Source organism: Typopeltis vanoorti, chromosome 17, assembly GCF_054136105.1.
Source record: "Typopeltis vanoorti isolate ZY-2024b chromosome 17, IOZ_Tvanoo_1.0, whole genome shotgun sequence".
Taxonomy (NCBI): domain Eukaryota; kingdom Metazoa; phylum Arthropoda; class Arachnida; order Uropygi; family Thelyphonidae; genus Typopeltis; species Typopeltis vanoorti.
In genome coordinates this window covers 30295497-30310146 of record NC_143565.1, presented here as the reverse complement: position 1 = coordinate 30310146, position 14650 = coordinate 30295497, and the positions used below count along the sequence as shown (strand labels likewise).

The following is a 14650-nucleotide window of genomic DNA, read 5'->3' as shown; positions in this document are numbered from 1 at the left end:
TATTTGAATTCTTTGAACACTGAACTGAATGCAAGATTTCAAGAACTTTATTGTTTAAATCTGTTTCTTTCGTAACATCTTGTCAAGAAACGAATGCAGAATCATTATAACAGACTATTCTCATTTTTTGTTATTTCAAATACTCAGCTGTAGAAACGTAAAATTTTTCTTAATGGAAATTCAAATTGTTGACAGATTGAAAATTCTTTTCAAAGATAAAAACTCGGCAATAGTATTATTATGGACTGCTTGTATAATAATTCAAGTGAATATAGAGAATTAGCTTATTTGCCCATACACAGAATTTGTTGTAGATCCTGCTGTCCCTCATGTGTGGGAGTAATATAAAAAAAATATAGCTCTACTTATGTCAATATTGGCAACAAGAGTTTACTGTGAGTAAGCTTTTAATACATTGCATTTTATTAAGAAGAAATATTGCAACCCATTAAACAGAGAACTTGATGGCAGCAGTGAGACCAGCATTCGAAGATAGGACCAAATTTTGCATTTACTATTTAATTATAATAAATTCTCATTTTTTACATGTTGATAGATCTGTATTACTATACATTTGCTTAAAAACCAAAACCAGGTTTTTTACTATATAATCCATGTAATTAATTATTAATAAAGGTTCTGCAATTATTTCTTCATATAATTTATTTGCATACTAAAAGAAAATTTAGAAACGCTGCATAATGGTTTTAACCACCCATCTGATATTTGTTTTTATACATGCAGTTTAATAGTCAAGTATTACAGTAGTTACAATTTTATATGATATTGTTATACCAAACTCAAAAATCTGTTTCTCAGCTGACTTCAGGATAGATTATCCTGAAGTCAGCTGAGAAACATAGATTTTATTTAACCTATCAGTAAATCATTTACAGCTTTCAGCACATACAAACCACATGTAAAACATGTTTGAAATGCCTCCCTTTGGCTTTCATGCACACCAGAAGTCTGTGAGGCCACATATCGATGGCAACACATACACACAATATCCAACAGAAATGCTGCTCGCTCCAAATCCACATTCAGGTTGGCAATGCTGGGGGAGTTCATTTCTTGCAGACTACTCTTTCAAGCTCCGACCACAATTTGAAGTCCAATGGATTCGGATCAGGACTTCCAGACAAGTCAGATGGTGATATGTGGTTGGGCACATTTGCCTCCAATGACTGTTGTATGTTCCTTGCCTGGTGTGCAGGGATTGAGTCCTGTTGAAAGGTCCAATGCCTACTGTGAAACAAAGTATTGTTCAGGGGCCATACCACAAGTTCCAGCACAGTGTCTTGATACACTCTGGGAGTAGTTTTGACCCCTTTCTCACAGAAATGCAACTTGGAAACCCCCTAATACGTTACCCTCCACCAAACCACTGACGTGGGGCGATGACCTCTCTGATTCCTGGGTACCATGGTACATGCTGTGCGACCATCTGAGGCATATACCTGATTGTTTTGGTAGTTAAACAACTCTTAAATGGAAAATTTTCTCATTTGTAGTGCCTTTGAATTTATCACTTTCTGCCACATAAGTTGTGGTTAGGAAGTGTCCAGCAGAACGACAATAGGCTCTAACCCCAGGTCATCAGTTAGTACATATAACATTATTCTCTGTAAAACATTAATTTCTCATGACATTACTGTCTGCGTTCTCAAAGAATTGCTGTAGAAGCATGCCTTCACAGCCCTCACAAGTTGCATCTGTTAAATTCTGAATGAAAGGAATTATGTTATAATAGTGTTTCATTCAGGATTTAACATAAACATGACATTACAACAGCAAGTATCCAGACCGGAACTAGAGGTTGGCACTGGAGACCATCTAACAGTTGAAATTAGCTTTGCTGAAGCAACTAGTCTACCTAGAAAGCCAAGGAAAACAAAAAAGAAAAGGGAACAGGCCTGATTGATTGGTCTACCTAGGAGATTCACTGGAGAGGGTATGGGAAAAAAGGAGGAATCACTGAAGAATGAGTAATTACAGAGATGATACCAATAGAATGGAACACCCAGTCACAAAACAACTGAGATGCAATACCAGCGACAGAGGAGATTTCTACTCTGAAGAAACATTCCCGCACTACAGATATAGGAAACAAATCCCAGACAATAAGAGCAGTAGAGATCTGAATGAGAAAGTAGAGGAGGATAAATACACAAATCATGATAAGGAATCAGGTTTTGTTCAGACGAGATACTATCTGAGACCTCGGGAAAAAAATAACAAGTTTGGATCCTCCACAGGAGTGACCTGTATAAAAATTTTTTTTAAAAAAAAATTTTCAGTGGAAGAGTAAGCCTTTCTTAAATTCTGAATGAAAGGAATTATGTTATAATAGTGTTTCATTCAGGATTTAACATAGTCTGTCATTCCCTGAGCCAAATTTGCCCATCAGACAAATAGTAAATTATTCACTTACTGATGTATATTCCATAATTATAAAATAATTGTATGTTCTAGTGGTTGTTAGTTATTTATCCTATACTAATTCTTTGTAGAGTATATATATCCTATGTGAACTGTGCACGGAAACTCGGAACTTAATCTGTTTGTGTAAACCATTGCCAAGGACTTAGCCAGTATAACAGAAACTAAGTGCTGTGAGAAATTATGAAGTTATCCGCCAGTGTACATTTTGGCGCTAATTACTATGCTGTGTTAATGGAGAAACCACGAAGCGGATTTTGGCATGAAAATGGGAGAGAAGAGAGACATGCGCTGTGGATATAGAAAAGGAGAACGAAGTGGGAACTGGTGGAACCGAGTGGAAGAGACAAGGGGAGCTCTCTGTCGTTGACTTACCTTTTCTTGGGCTCTTGTTCATATTCGGAATTCTATTTGCTCGTCCAGTAATAGTGAAGGACAAGAGGCATGACAAGGATTGCCAAGGAAACCTGAAGGATAGCCAATTTAGAGCAAGGAGGCATGTGTTCCTGAGCCAACCAAACTGCTACTAAAAACTAAGGTTCTTACGTACTAATGTGAGCTGAGAGAGAAAGCTATTAAGAAGCAAAGAAGTGTTTCCGAGAACCAGTGATAATAGGCAAAGCATACCAATTGTTCCGGTAAGGATATCGTTTCTATGTTTTTGTGAATATACTAAAAAGGAAGCGTATTGCATAATAAGAGTTCAAGTCTGAACGTATGATTTTGTGAAGCGTGTTCCAAGGGTTCTAAGAATTACAGTAATAGATTGATAGGACTTTAGAATTCCTTGGTGTATATTTAGCGAAGTGTGCTTTATATATCCTGAACAGCTAAACAGATAGTAGTTCAATGTGCTTCAAATATCTATTCAATATTTGAAGCACATTGAATAGATAACCTTGTCTAAAAAGAAATTTGTGCTTAGAAGCTTTTAACAATAAGAAGGGTAGAAATCTATATGTAAAAAAACCTAACCGTGCTCAGTGTACTCTACAGTGATGTTATTATTGTTTCAATAAGAACTTGTTTATTTCATGATCATATTACTTATGTTTAGAATTTCTTTGATTAATGTACTTTCATGTGTTAATGTATTAAATGTTTCCATTTGTTTTGAATCTTGTGCTTACCTGATTTCATTTCATTGCACCGCTCATTTAATAGTTCGAATCTAAGCGGGAACCCTATTTAATGAGAAAGTAATATAAGACTAGAGAACCACAACTGCTATATAATTTAAGGATAAATGTCTAAGGAAAGTTTCGATCTGAATTAGATTATGTAACATCGTACTTGCTGATGATTGATTCTACAACTTTGTTCATACAAATGTGAACGCAGAGTGGCGCAGTTAAAAATAAATTTTCTTTGTGTTCAAAAGCAGAGTCAGTCAACAGCCAGAACACAACGGAGAAGAAAGACGTCACAATAAATCCTAATGCAGTGTGGTTTGGTGGTCAGATACGTCTTCTGTATCATTGTAATGGTTAATAGTCTGCACAAATATCCTGCTGATCACAAGTGTTTTTGGCATGTTGAAAATAACAGGTGGCTGCATTCCAACCTTGTGAAGTGCTATTACAGCTACACAGTTCTCATAATCTTCCCACTGCATGTTAACCTGTACAGCTAGACAACTCACGTGAATGTTTGCTGCGCACAGTGCCACTATTGGAACTGGTCTTGCACAATTCTGTGGACAGCATGCAGGTGTGCAGAAGCTGTAACAGTGTTTATGGCAAGCTGTGTATATAACTTATTATTAGTTAGTTTTTTATAAACATTTAGGAATTTTATTATTATTCCTATGGAATATGCATATAAATTCCACATCATTGTTATAAATTACAGATGCCAAGAAATTATATTCTTGGTTTATCCTTTATCCAAGTGTAAGTAAACAAAGTTTGTGAGTGAAGTAGCTTCACGACTGGGCTGCTTGCATATAGAGGGTAATGACTTCACATCAATTGCCATAGTATCCCAGATGTGTACAATACTATGCATTTTGTGAAGGGCCACCACTATCCAATACTAGCTTCGCCCTTTATTGAGGACTGCGAGCCAGATCCAGAAGAGATACTAAGATTTGTCTTTTGTCTACTTGTATGTGGGATATATAGAGTTTTGCATTACTTCAACCTTGGTATTTCTTCTGGGTCTGGCTCCTACTGATGAGACCTCAATAAAGGTTGAAACAGGTCTGGATAGTGGTCCTTCCCACAATGTATAGTATTATACACATCTGGGAGGGTGTGTTGCTTTGCATTATGGGATACTAAGGTAATAGGATGAGAAGTCATTAGCCTCTATATACAACTTGCCCAGTCGTGAAGATGCACAAACTTTGTTTGCTTACATTTGGATAAAGGATTAAACCCAGAATATCATTTCTTGGCATCTAATTTATAGTATAACCAAGTGAAAAAACTTTTAACTATCATTTATCAGTAATTTAATAAAAAGGGAATTATGCAGCTTCCAGCTAAATCTCATGGCCATTTTTGTAGCCTCGAGGAAAAAAAACAACAAACAAATTTCAGAACCCATGGTCTAGAGCAGTGGTTCCCAACCTTTTTCCACTTGTGTACCCCTTTTAAACCCATTTACTATAAATTGTACCCCTTGTTTTTAAATACTGACACTTTTGTTCAGTGCCTATCTTAATGTAAAATAGTAGAAATGAAGTAATGAGTTGGTTAAGGAAAATTACTACACTAAAAGTACAAACTACAGATTTAATTTTACAATATTCATAACACAGAAATAAGTATAGCTTTATGTTAAATATTGATAATGATGATCAAGTATTTAACAAACTTTTGATTTATTATTATTAATAATATTTATTTGTGTTATCTGAAAAGTCTGTAATAATTGGTATACAGATCACTAGATGATTAAAACATTGTTGGTGAGATCGTTGAGCCTGCTTTGATGTACTTAGTTTCTTGAAATCAGGCTCAAAAGATGCAAGATACAGTCTTAAATCCGGACTTGCATTAAGCTTGTTGCGTACTTATTTTTTATGAAGGTGTAAGAAGAAAAGCTCTCTCATTATGCATGAACTGTGCATAATGATTGGTAGAAGAGTGGTTTGAGGGAGGGATTCATTGCCACGTCCTCACTAATCATCATTCGCTAATGTGAGCTAGTTTTGAAGTGTCTCCATTAGTGGTGATTCAAACTTAACATTTTTTGTTCCATAATTAATATTTTGCATTTTGTTTACTTTACTTGTTTTTCCGCCATTACTGATTATTTTTCGTGTACACCTGAAAGGCCCAACACATACCCCTGGGGATACACGTACCACTGGTTGGGAACCGATGGTCTAGAGCATAGGTTCCCAAAGTGGGCAGTACCACTTCTCCCCAGTGGGCACTGAAGCCTTCTAGGGGGGCTATAGTGGGATCAGAAGCATTTGGGGCCGTTCAAGCAGTCTAGGGGTCGGTGGCTCTTTATAGAAGAAATTAATAATATATATTTAAAAATTAATTATTTTCGTGATTTTGCGATTAGATAATCATTTAAAATTTAAATATTGCATTTGAATTCATCTTATACCCGTCTTACACAATCAATTTTTTTTATCAATTTTCTATTTCAATTATTTAATCATTTGAAAATTTACCATGTCAGATAGAAATAGATGTCAATTTTCTATGTCAATGAGAAAATAGAACATGTTTGTATAATAGGTTATGTTTACAGTAGCAAATATATTCATTATATTTCATTTCAAAATATATAAAACCACTTTTCTAATTGATTTGTACAAAAATAAACCCAATTTTATATAATTTAATATTATGAGTATTAATGGCAGAAATTAATAATAATGGCAAGAAATTTAATATAAATTTCTTGCCATTATTATTTAATAAAATAATAATGGCAAGAAAGAAATAAAATCGTAAATTTTAGTTAGCCTAGTTAGTACTAACTTATATTGCTAACTAGAGGGAAAAAAAATCAAATATTATTTGAAACTTATTATACTGTTTTCTGTGGTTATGTTTTGTAGGTTTTTGTTTATATCTTGTGTAATTATTTTATTATAATTATTCGGACAATGTCGTGGTTGGAAGAACAAAATGCACTTGCGTGCAAAATAAAAAATTGAACGTGTCATACACGATATTTTAACTTCTATTTTTTATATACTTAAAAAATTTATTCATTTTTTGCTATTGTAAAAATTGATCGTGCCATACAGGCTTTAGTCTATCCACGCAGCAGACGAGTCTTAACTAGTAGTTTGTCAGTCAACTATTACATAGGTAATTCACTCAATTCACCATGTTTTGACAGGAATATGGATGCTTGCAGTGACTTGTTCAAAGCACGAGTACGATGATATCGCAAACAAGTCAATGCATGCAGGTCGATTTGGGCTAGATTTCAAATCTATAAATACCAGTGGTTTAGGAATAAGTTTCATTATTTTTTGTGTGTGTGTGTGGGGGGGGGGCATTAATATATATATAATGGGGGGGCGTTACAAAATTTATGTCTTGCAAAGTGGGTGGTGTCCCAAAAAAGTTTGGGAACCTATGGTCTAGAGTAATTACTTTGAAAAACCAGCAGACAGAACAATGGTAGAAAATATTCAAAGAGGAATGCACATTAATATGTGAAGCAGAAAAAGCTATTACAGAAGAAATACGATCTGAAATATGAAAAGCAGTGACCAAAACTGCTCATATATAGAGGTACAAAAGCTTTTCACTGGCTGCACTGCATAATTCAGAGGGTTGAATTCCAGATGACTGGAGTAGAGCTGTCATAGTACCCATCTCTAGAAAGGGAAACAAAAATGAATGTGAGAAGTACAGAGGAATTTTCTAAGAAAAATTGTGGAACAAACTTGAAAAAGAATAAAGCTGGTTCAGTCCTTATAAGAAAAATCTTTATAAGTTTTGTAGAGCTAGAAGAAACATATGATACAGTTTTCAGCCTAGACAGCCTGAAGGTACTGGAAGATGGTTTGATAAAATCAGGTGGAAGACAAGGTTACAATGCTATCTCCACCATTATTCACCATTCAAATAGATCAGATTATAAAAAAAAGTCATTAAACCTTACATCAAAATTGGAATATTCAACTCAGCTCTTTACCTAATACACTGGTCTTCAGAACTATTTAACTAAACTGAATAATTACTCTAACAAGTTTGATATGAAAATCAGCAATAAAAATAGGCAGGAACATGGAAAACATAAACTACTTTGTGAATAGAAAAACCTATAGAACAAGTAAAATACTCCTATTTAGGTACAATTTTTAGTGAAGACAGTAAATTAAATTTGGAAATAGACATCAGTATAAACAAAGTTGGTGTAGTGGAAAACCAATTAAATTTATATGGAATAAGAGAAATTTACAAAACACTAACATATACACGACAGTGTGTGAGCAAAGCTAATCTCACTTTAAGCAGAATAGACGAGGAAAGACGTGGACGAAACTGTTGATCGGAAGTGAGTAATAATGCAAACTTAACCATGTAGGGTTATCATAATATGTTTAACATCACATGAGGATGCATATCAGCAATTTGATGATGTGTGTTGATATCTTGTACCTCTTATAACTAGTAACTTTTCAGAGTAATACCAGGTAATTAACCAAAGAAATAGCAGATATCAAAAGACAAGCAAGTTATAAATCATTAAGCATTATCTTGAAAATGTTACCAGCTGTAATAAGTAGCAGTACATGTGGATAAAAATATTATGAAAAAAATATCCTGCTTATCTTATCTTTATCATGTGTGATTTGTTAAGAAATGTCAATAATTCCTTAACTGAATTTTTGCTTTCATTCTTGGGGATGGCACTTAGTGACAGACCTCTGTTCTCATCACCAGTAATAACACCTCTTGTAGCAGTCTTCTAAAAAATCTGAGCAAATCTTGCATATGGAATCTTTCATTTCTCTTTCTTATAAGTAATCATAGTGCCCATTTATAAAAAATTTTCCTGTATTCTGGCCTTTTTGTCATCACACACACACTTAGAATACTTGACCTTAGTTCTTTGGCAGTCATATGAAGTCTTGTATCAGGGTGGACTAAAAATTTTTAATTTATTTCTAATGTCATCCAGAAATCCTTCTCCGAAACCAAACAAAACTTTTTTCAAGCCACTCATGGTCTCCAATAAGTATGGTGGTGATCACACACTGACCAATGAAATTCACAAATATTCATTACCCATAGCAGGATTCCAACCAGTACAATTACAATATCACATATAAAAGCTACTTTTGCATTTCACTGCTGCAACAAGAAACATTTTTATGTATTAATACAATAACTGAATTTCTTTTTCTTCCAGTAGATAACAGCACACCAGCCACTATCAGCAGCTGTAGAGGTTCTAGTTGCCTTACACTTACAGCCCATATGAGCGGAGGAAATGGACCAGTTTCTTGGCAACATGCACAATTGTTTCGACAGCCACTAGACAGCGAAGACTACCCATTAGACATCAAAATTAACTTTTTATAAAGATACTTGAATATTTTCAATCCATGCTGCTAGTCATAAATTATGTTAGAGAAGTCCTCGTTAGTGTGATTCTTGTATAGTAAACTTTCTACCATGAATGAAAAAAATAATTTTTCTTTTATTATTCTTGATGGTGTAACAAATTTGTAACAAAATATCAGAAAAAAAAAAATTACAATATCATTTTACCTTTCCATTGAAAAAGGGGAAAAAAATATGTGAGGAAATTAGTAAACAAAAGGTTAAAACTTTATTTAGGATGTACGTTAAAAAAAAGCAATAACATAATCATGCTACTTTTAAAGTCATATCACTATTTTAACTATCCTACTCTAAAAAGATTAAATAAAATGTATTATATTTGAGTGGCTTTTTTATAAATAGTATTTGACATTTGAGTTTATGGTTAAATTATTTCTTTATACTAATAATAGTTAATTTAAAAATATTTCCAAAAAATAAATAATATTTATTTATATTTTGATCTGGACTGACACAATTTCAGTCCAGATCCTGATGAAAAAGATGTTCTTTATAAATTTTTTTTCTCATATTAATGGCAGAAAAAATATTTTTTTAAAAGTATGATCAGTTCATTACTTCATTCTCAAAATTATTTAACAATTTTTTTACTAATTCGTGATGAAGTAAGAATATCTATGGAGTTATTTTTTTTTCCCTTCAAGTTCCTTCCTTGAAAACAAAAATTCAAAAACAAAATAATATGAACAACAATGCAATTACATAACAGAACGCATAAGGCTAAATCAATCATTCCCTTCCAAAACTAAATTATAAAAGCAATCCCACCCCCTCCCCCAACTATCCAAACACTATAATAACCAAAGTCTCATAAGGACTTTGGTTATTATATTCCCTTAAGGGATTTCTCTCTAAGGAATGAAATTAGAAGCAAACAAGAGCCAGTTGAAGTTTTGACTAATTTTTTTTTATAGCAAAGGTATCTATATACACTGTTTAGAAAGAAGTCGACAGACACCATAGTGTGAGGAACAAACATCCATGGCACCCACCTTAATAAGATGTAGGACCTCCTTTTTCTGTGATGACTGCAGCAATTCTATGGAGCATACATTCCAAAATTGTATGATAGTGATCAATGGGGATTTTGGACCATTTTCCTGTATGCATGTAATGAAGTCCTGAACTGTTGTGTGGAAGATGTCCTTTGACCTCACCTGACACTCCAGTTTATCCCACAGATGTTCAATAGGTTTGAGATTGAACAAATTGAGCTCTGTGGTGACTTTCATGTCACAAACTATGCAGTTACAGCAGTAGCCTTGCTGACAATGGTCAGTTCTTTAGAAACGTCACAAAGTAGGAAGCATTGCATTGCCCAGAATATTCAAATACTTCTCAGAGTTCAATGTTTATGGTATCACAAACAGAGATCCAAGTCCAAACAGGAAAAACAGGACTATACCATCACACTGCCACCACCTCCAAATTTCATAGTTGGGTTTACACACACTGGTAAAAGACATTCACCAGGCATCGCATAGAGGGTATAGTGCAGTGATGGTGAACATATGACACACTTGAGGGTTTCAGGTGACACACCTTGGATGTTGAAAAATATTGGTATTCTGATGAAAAAACTGCGATAAATCATGTAAGATCGCTCTCAGTTAAGGCGAAGGTAGGTTTCGGTTCATTGAAAGAATTATATTTTATAGTTAGCCTATTTCTATTTTATTTTGTAACTAGCCTATAAACAATGAGCATTTAAGTTTACGTTTTCTTTCTTAATCGTTATAATTTCTGCAGAGTCATATGATATAAAAACTTATAAAAATTATTATCAATATTATACGATACAAACTTATAAATACATGCTTTATATATTATAAACTTAAAGTTTTCATTTGACTTATGTGTGTGTAATTCGTTCATGCATGCATTCCAAGTCTCTCGACTGAGTAATACAAGTTCGAAACATATTTAAAACCACTTTAACAGAAAATATAATTCGCAGAATTAAATATTGAATTTATCTGAGTAAATAATGAAAACATTTTTATAGTTGCAATAAATTCAGTAAATTTTGCTAAATAGTAATAACTTACGATGACGTCACAACAAAACCTACTAACTACTAAATAGCATGATAGAGAGTAACACGTAACAAGGTTGCTACAAACATACCGGTAATACATCTGGCCTGCTGAAAGAAGTAGTGGTAGTCTTGCATGGTCTGTCACTTAAGTAATTTGAGTTGCTGGTGTATAATTCATTTCCAGTAATTGTTAGTTCTTATTAATTATTACTGTTTAATTACTACTGTATATAACTGTGCTCTTTTTTAATTTGTGAACTTGTGCCTTTTACAATGGCAGCTAGCACTAATAAAAAACTAAAATTATCACAGAAAGGAAGTGGAAGAAATTTCCAAGATGCCTGGACTGAACAATATGGTGTTATTGATAGAGGTGATAAAGTTCTCTGTAAATTGTGTGGTGAGCTATCTGTGAGTAGAACTTGGAATGTAAGAAGACATTTTGAAACTAAGCACAAATGGCTCCGAAAAAACTTTTGAAGAACGCAAAGAATACATATTGCAACATCTAAAACTGGCAGAATCACAATCAGAGACTTTAATTAAACTTGTTTCAGGACCTTCAAATTTAGTAGCCACAAGTTACAGTATTTCACATACTATTGTTGAACATGGGAACCACTTAGTGATGGTGATTATATTAAAGAAGCTTTCATAAAGTGTGCACCATTTTTATTTGAGGACTTTCATAATAAGGAAGCTATTGTAAAGTGCATGAAAGAGTTACCATTAAGTAGGAATACTATTAAAGACAGAGTGAATGAATCAGTGAATGCTAGTATAGAAAATCAAATACAACAAGACTTGAACTCATGCCATTGTTTTTCCATTTGTCTTGACAAAACTACAGATATTATGTCATCAGCTCGATTGGCTATTATTGCAAGGTGTGTTCATGGTGATCCTATGCACGAGGAATTGATAAAGTTAGAAAATTTATCTCAAAACACAACAGGTAAAGACATATGTGACTGTGTTGTTAAAGTGTTCCGTGAGAAACAGATAGATTTATCGAAAATATTTTCGATTACAACTGATGGTGCTCCTAATATGGTTGGCCGTAATGTTGGTTTTATCAAACAGTTTACAGAATATGTTGGTCATCCCCTGGTTTGTTTCCATTGTATTATACATCAGGAGACACTGTGTGTGAAATCAGGCTTAAAGGATTTGGATGATGTGATGAGAATTGTGACAAAGATAACTAATTTTATTGCTGCCAGGGCTTTAAACAAACGAGAATTTAATTCACTTTTAAGTGAAGTTGAATCAGTGTATACAATGGTCTATTAATGTACAATAATATTCGATGGTTGAGTCGTGGCCAAGTACTTGAACGGTTTGTTGAATGTTTAAATGAAATTAAATTATATTTAAATACGAAGGGCATGGAGCATGAATTTTCTCAGTTGAACGATTCTGCTTGGCTCCGTAAGCTGATGTTTTTCACAGATTTTTCATTGCACCTGAATGAACTTAATATACAATTGCAAGGTTGTTTGGCACGAACAAGAGCTTTGAGAATAAATTCAAAATATTTCAACGTGATTTAGAAAGTAACAATTTTAAGTATTTCCCAAGAGTGAAAATTTTTTTTAACAAAACCAGTCCCAAAAATTATGAACAACATATCAAGCAATCTATCAAAGTTCTAAAGTCAGTAACTGAGCAGTTTTCTTCTAGATTTGAGCAATTTCGAATGTTGGTACAAACAAACCAATTCATAAAGTATCCTGATGAAACAGAATTCATGGATCTTAAATTAGATGGCTTTGAGTGGTTGGATTTAAAAGATCTAGAAATGCAACTAGCCGACTTCCAGTGTAATCCTATCTGTAAAAGAAAGTTTATTGCTCTTAGAAATGAATTAAAAGAACTTGAGCGGGAACGTCTGCATGATACCGCGTGTAAAAATTCAGACTGTGAAATTCTAAGCATGTGGAATAGCCTTCCCGAAAACTTTCATGCTCTCAAAATCTTTGCTAAAGCTCTTCTACATACTCTTGTGAAACTCTGTTTTCTGCCTTAAATAATATCAAATTGAAAGGATGAAATAGATGGAGCAATGATATGAGCGCTGCCTGTGTAGCATTAAAATGTGCACACTATAGCCTTTCTATAAAGCAACTTTGTACCAGTACTCAGCAACAGAAAAGTCATTAAATGTAATGTAAGTTTGTAATTTCACTTTATTAAATTAATTGTATAAAATTAATTCATAGATTTTATATTATTATTATTACTACGGGCGACTCCAAGGAGTCCTTAGACTCATCGAGGGAGGCCCTAAACATCATGTCCACACAACTATTCGACATTCTCACAGTATCTATCATGCCTTGCCTTGAACTCATTCACTGTCATAGCACTCAGAATAGACTCTGGCAGCTTATTCCACTCGTTTACCACTCTAAAAGTAAAGAACCCAGCTCTAACACCCTTACTAACCACACTCTTGCCCAGCTTCCATGGATGTCCCCTAGTCCTCCCACCACCAGTCCTGATCTCAAAAATATCCTCTGAATTAATCCTATAGAAACCCTTCAGCAATTTGAATGTCTCAATCATATCTCCTGTTTTCCACCTATCAACCAATTTCTGCAACCCACAAATCTTCAGTCTGTTCTCATAAGGTTCATTCCATAGACCTGTTATCATCTTGGTCACTCGCCTCTGGATCCTCTCAACCTCCTCCCCATCAAAGCTCGGTACAGAGGAACAATAACTTGCTTATCTCTGCTCGTCAAAGTATTCTTCAGCAAACAAGTGATTTGATGAGCTGATTTAGCCACTTTTGCAATGTGTCCCCTAAACTTCATCTCCCTATCCACCAACACTTCCAAGTCCCTGGCCTCATCAATCTCCTGGAGTACAGTTCCACCAATGTGGTATACTGCTGCTAATCTTTTCACTCCAAAATGCATATATCAATGTCCTATTAAATAAATACCCTAATATGATATGTATAAGTCACCATCTATGATTATGTAGTTAAATTTATAATGCAAGTGGCACATTAACAACATCAATATTAAAAAAAAAAAGATGTTTGACATGCCTGGGTAAAAAGGTTCACCATCACTGGTATAGTGTGATTTGTTGGTCCATAATACAGTTTTTCAAGCTTCTATGTACTATACTGTACATGCTCTTTGCACCACTGAAGATGATGCTCCATGTTGGTTCGGGTAATGTGACACTTGCATATTGTAATCCTATCATGGAAACTCATGTTGTGATCCTCGGTTCTGAATGTTTTTGTGCAGATTCATGTTCCCGTTGATGCCCAGAACTCTGCATTCAACATGTTGGCAGACAAATGGAGGTTTTTACATATCCTTCATGGCACCTTATGGTCATGTTTGGTGGGTATAGTGGGTCATTCACTGTGGGTAGCACTTGCAATTGACTCTCTGCTTCCATCTCAGTATGGTATCACTGATTACTGACCTGGGATGGCCCAATTTGTCAACAATTTGCCAAAGAGATAGGCTTGCAACATGGCTTCCTATCACAAATGGCTGTGAGAAGGGGGAACTCAAACTCTGAGTTCCCCCTTCTCACAGCCATTTCACCTGGATCAAGAGAGATATATCATTCCTACTTCCAATTT

The 14650-nt window shown here is 34.3% G+C and overlaps 1 protein-coding gene across 3 annotated transcripts in view; it reads left to right on the top strand.

Moving 5' to 3' along the window:
• The window catches only part of Pngl (N-glycanase Pngl), a 96975-nt gene extending 87620 nt beyond the window's left edge, over positions 1 to 9355 (top strand). For 2 of the 3 annotated variants that reach the window (XM_090407270.1, XM_090407268.1), the window contains exon 5: positions 8785 to 9355. In XM_090407270.1, the coding sequence (XP_090263396.1) occupies positions 8785 to 8957 (173 nt within the window). In that variant the 3' untranslated portion in view covers positions 8958 to 9355. The remainder of the gene's footprint in view (positions 1 to 8784) is intronic. The other variant, XM_090407269.1, reaches the window with a different exon arrangement.
• The last annotated feature ends 5295 nt before the right edge of the window (positions 9356 to 14650 follow it).